Source organism: Octopus bimaculoides, chromosome 9 (assembly GCF_001194135.2).
Source record: "Octopus bimaculoides isolate UCB-OBI-ISO-001 chromosome 9, ASM119413v2, whole genome shotgun sequence".
NCBI classification, from domain to species: Eukaryota; Metazoa; Mollusca; class Cephalopoda; order Octopoda; family Octopodidae; genus Octopus; species Octopus bimaculoides.
The window spans coordinates 70,812,960-70,815,294 of record NC_068989.1 but is presented as its reverse complement, the minus strand read 5'-3'; the positions used below and the strand labels follow the sequence as shown (position 1 = coordinate 70,815,294).

The 2,335-nt window shown below is 34.8% G+C and overlaps 1 protein-coding gene across 1 annotated transcript in view; it reads left to right on the top strand.

The window, feature by feature from the left end:
- Positions 1–919: 919 nt before the first annotated feature.
- The window catches only part of LOC106883643 (protein MTSS 1), a gene marked incomplete at its 3' end in the record, with an annotated part of 307,187 nt that continues 305,771 nt past the window's right edge, over positions 920–2,335 (top strand). The window contains exon 1 of the mRNA XM_052970923.1: positions 920–1,963. Within this exon, the coding sequence (XP_052826883.1) occupies positions 1,892–1,963 (72 nt within the window). The remainder of the gene's footprint in view (positions 1,964–2,335) is intronic.

Below are 2,335 nucleotides of genomic sequence, written 5' to 3'. Positions count from 1 at the left end.
TATATATATATATATATATATATATATATATATATATATATATATATATACACACACACGTGTATACATAGATGTGTATATGTGTGCGTATATATATATATATATAGTTTCCACAATTGATTCGTGCCGACGCAGACAAGACCAGATCAGATCAGATCAGAAATACTCTCGGTTTCTCTCTCTCTCGCTATCTTTTCTCTATTTCGACCTCCAAAATTATCTGGCAACAGTTAGATAGAACAAGAATGACATGCAGCCGTAGAGGAGACGAACGGCTGACTGACTGCTGGGTTGATAGTCGGAAAGACAGCACTCAACAAAATGGAAGAAACCACAACAGCAGCAGCAGCAGTATCAGTAATAACAGAAGGAATAGTAGTTGTGGTGGGAGTAGTGTTCCGTGGTTGTGGTAGCAGCCGAAAATGGTGGCAGTAATAGTAGTAAGAATGATAGTAGTAGTTGCTGTTGTTGTTGTTGGGAGTGAGTTAGAGAAAGGAAGAAAAATAGAGAGAGTGTGTAGGTTTGTGAGTAGGAGAAAGATAAATAGATAGAATGTGAGCGTAAGAAAGGCAGAAAGAGAATGAGAGAGTGGGAGAAAGAAGGGGAGAGTGAATAGGAGAACGATAGAGAGAGAGAGAGTGAGAGTGGGAGAAAGATAGGGAGAATGTGTGAGTGGTGGAAAGATAGAGTGAGAATAAGAGGAAGGTAGAGGGTAAATCAGAAAGAGAGAGAGAGAACGTGTGAGTGGTAGAAAGATAAGCAGTGTGAGTGGGAAAAAATAGAGAGGGTGTGAGTGGAGGAAAGGTAGAGGATAAAGTGAGGCTAGGAGAAAGAGAGAGTGAGGGTAAGAGAGATAGAAAGAATGTATGAGTAGGAGAAAGATAGTGTGTAAGTGGGAGGAAATAGAGATAAAGCAAGAGTGGAAGGGAGAGATAGAGAAAGATAGAGTAGAAGTGTATAAGCCACAGTAATAATAATAATAAACGGCTGAAGTATTAGTATCAATAGTGTTATTATTCGTAGTAGTAGTGGTGGTAGCCGTAGCAGTAGCGATCCCATCATCCTTAGTTGTAGTACTAGCATCCACTGCTAGTAGTGGCAGCGGCTACATGTCGACAACAAGCTTTCAGCAGCCAAAATTCTCTTGGCGATGATGATGATGACACCACCTTGAGAAAGAGAAGAGAAGATATTACATTTACTATAAAAGAAGGAAAACAACACAAAAAGAAGCAAAAAAAAACGAAAAATATATTAACAAACTTATGTATATATAATATAATAAAATATATATATATATACATATATGTATAAGCCCTGGGATAACTTTATTGATATATATATACCTGTTTGTGCCATATTTTTTTTTTAAATTTAAATTTAAAAAAAAAAAAGGAGAATCTCTGTTTTATTTTTAAATTTTCCTTCAAGGTCCACCCACCAATAGTTTCCTTCAATACAACCCCACCTTCGTTTCTCTTTCAGATAGAAAGAAAGAAGGGGGAAAAAAACACGCACGCGCGTATACTACACACTTACATACACGCAATTATATATATATATATATATATATATATATATATATATAGATAGGTAGATCTACAAATATATATATATATATATATATATACACACACAAACAGTCCCTCTCCTCTCTCTCACTCAGTCAGTCAGTCAGTCAATCAGTCACTCACTCACTCTCTCACTCACTCTCCCTCTCTATTTCTCTTTATTTCTATATCTTTCTCTTGCTAATCCATCTTGCTTGCATTTAAAAATAAGAAAAAAAAAGAAAAGAAAAGAAATTTCTACACACTCCTTTTTAGCCGTGTAATATTATTAAAATTTTGCTTTGTCGTCTCCTGCGATCGTTCATCACCACAAAACAAAAATGGATTCAAAGTTAGAAAAAGATTGCAGTGCTCTGGGAGGCTTGTTTCAAGCCATCATAAACGACATGAGAGTAAGTAAATGATATTTATATTTATATTTACAGTAATATATATTTATTTTTCTTTTCGTTCCCCCTTTTCACATCCAACATCTCCCCCTCCCTCTCAACATAAACAAGCATACATGTGCGTGTGTGTACGTTATGCGCGTTGGTGTGTCTATATATATATAAACTATATATATATATATATGTGTATGTATATATATGATGTGTGTATATGTATTCATGCTTATATGTATGTATGTGTATTTATGCTTATATATATAAATGTGTGCGAGAGAAAGAGAGAGAGTGGGTATGTTTATGCGTGTTCATAATTTACGTATATAAAAAGTGTTAAAGTGGTATCTATCAATCTACATGCTTATGCGTATATATATA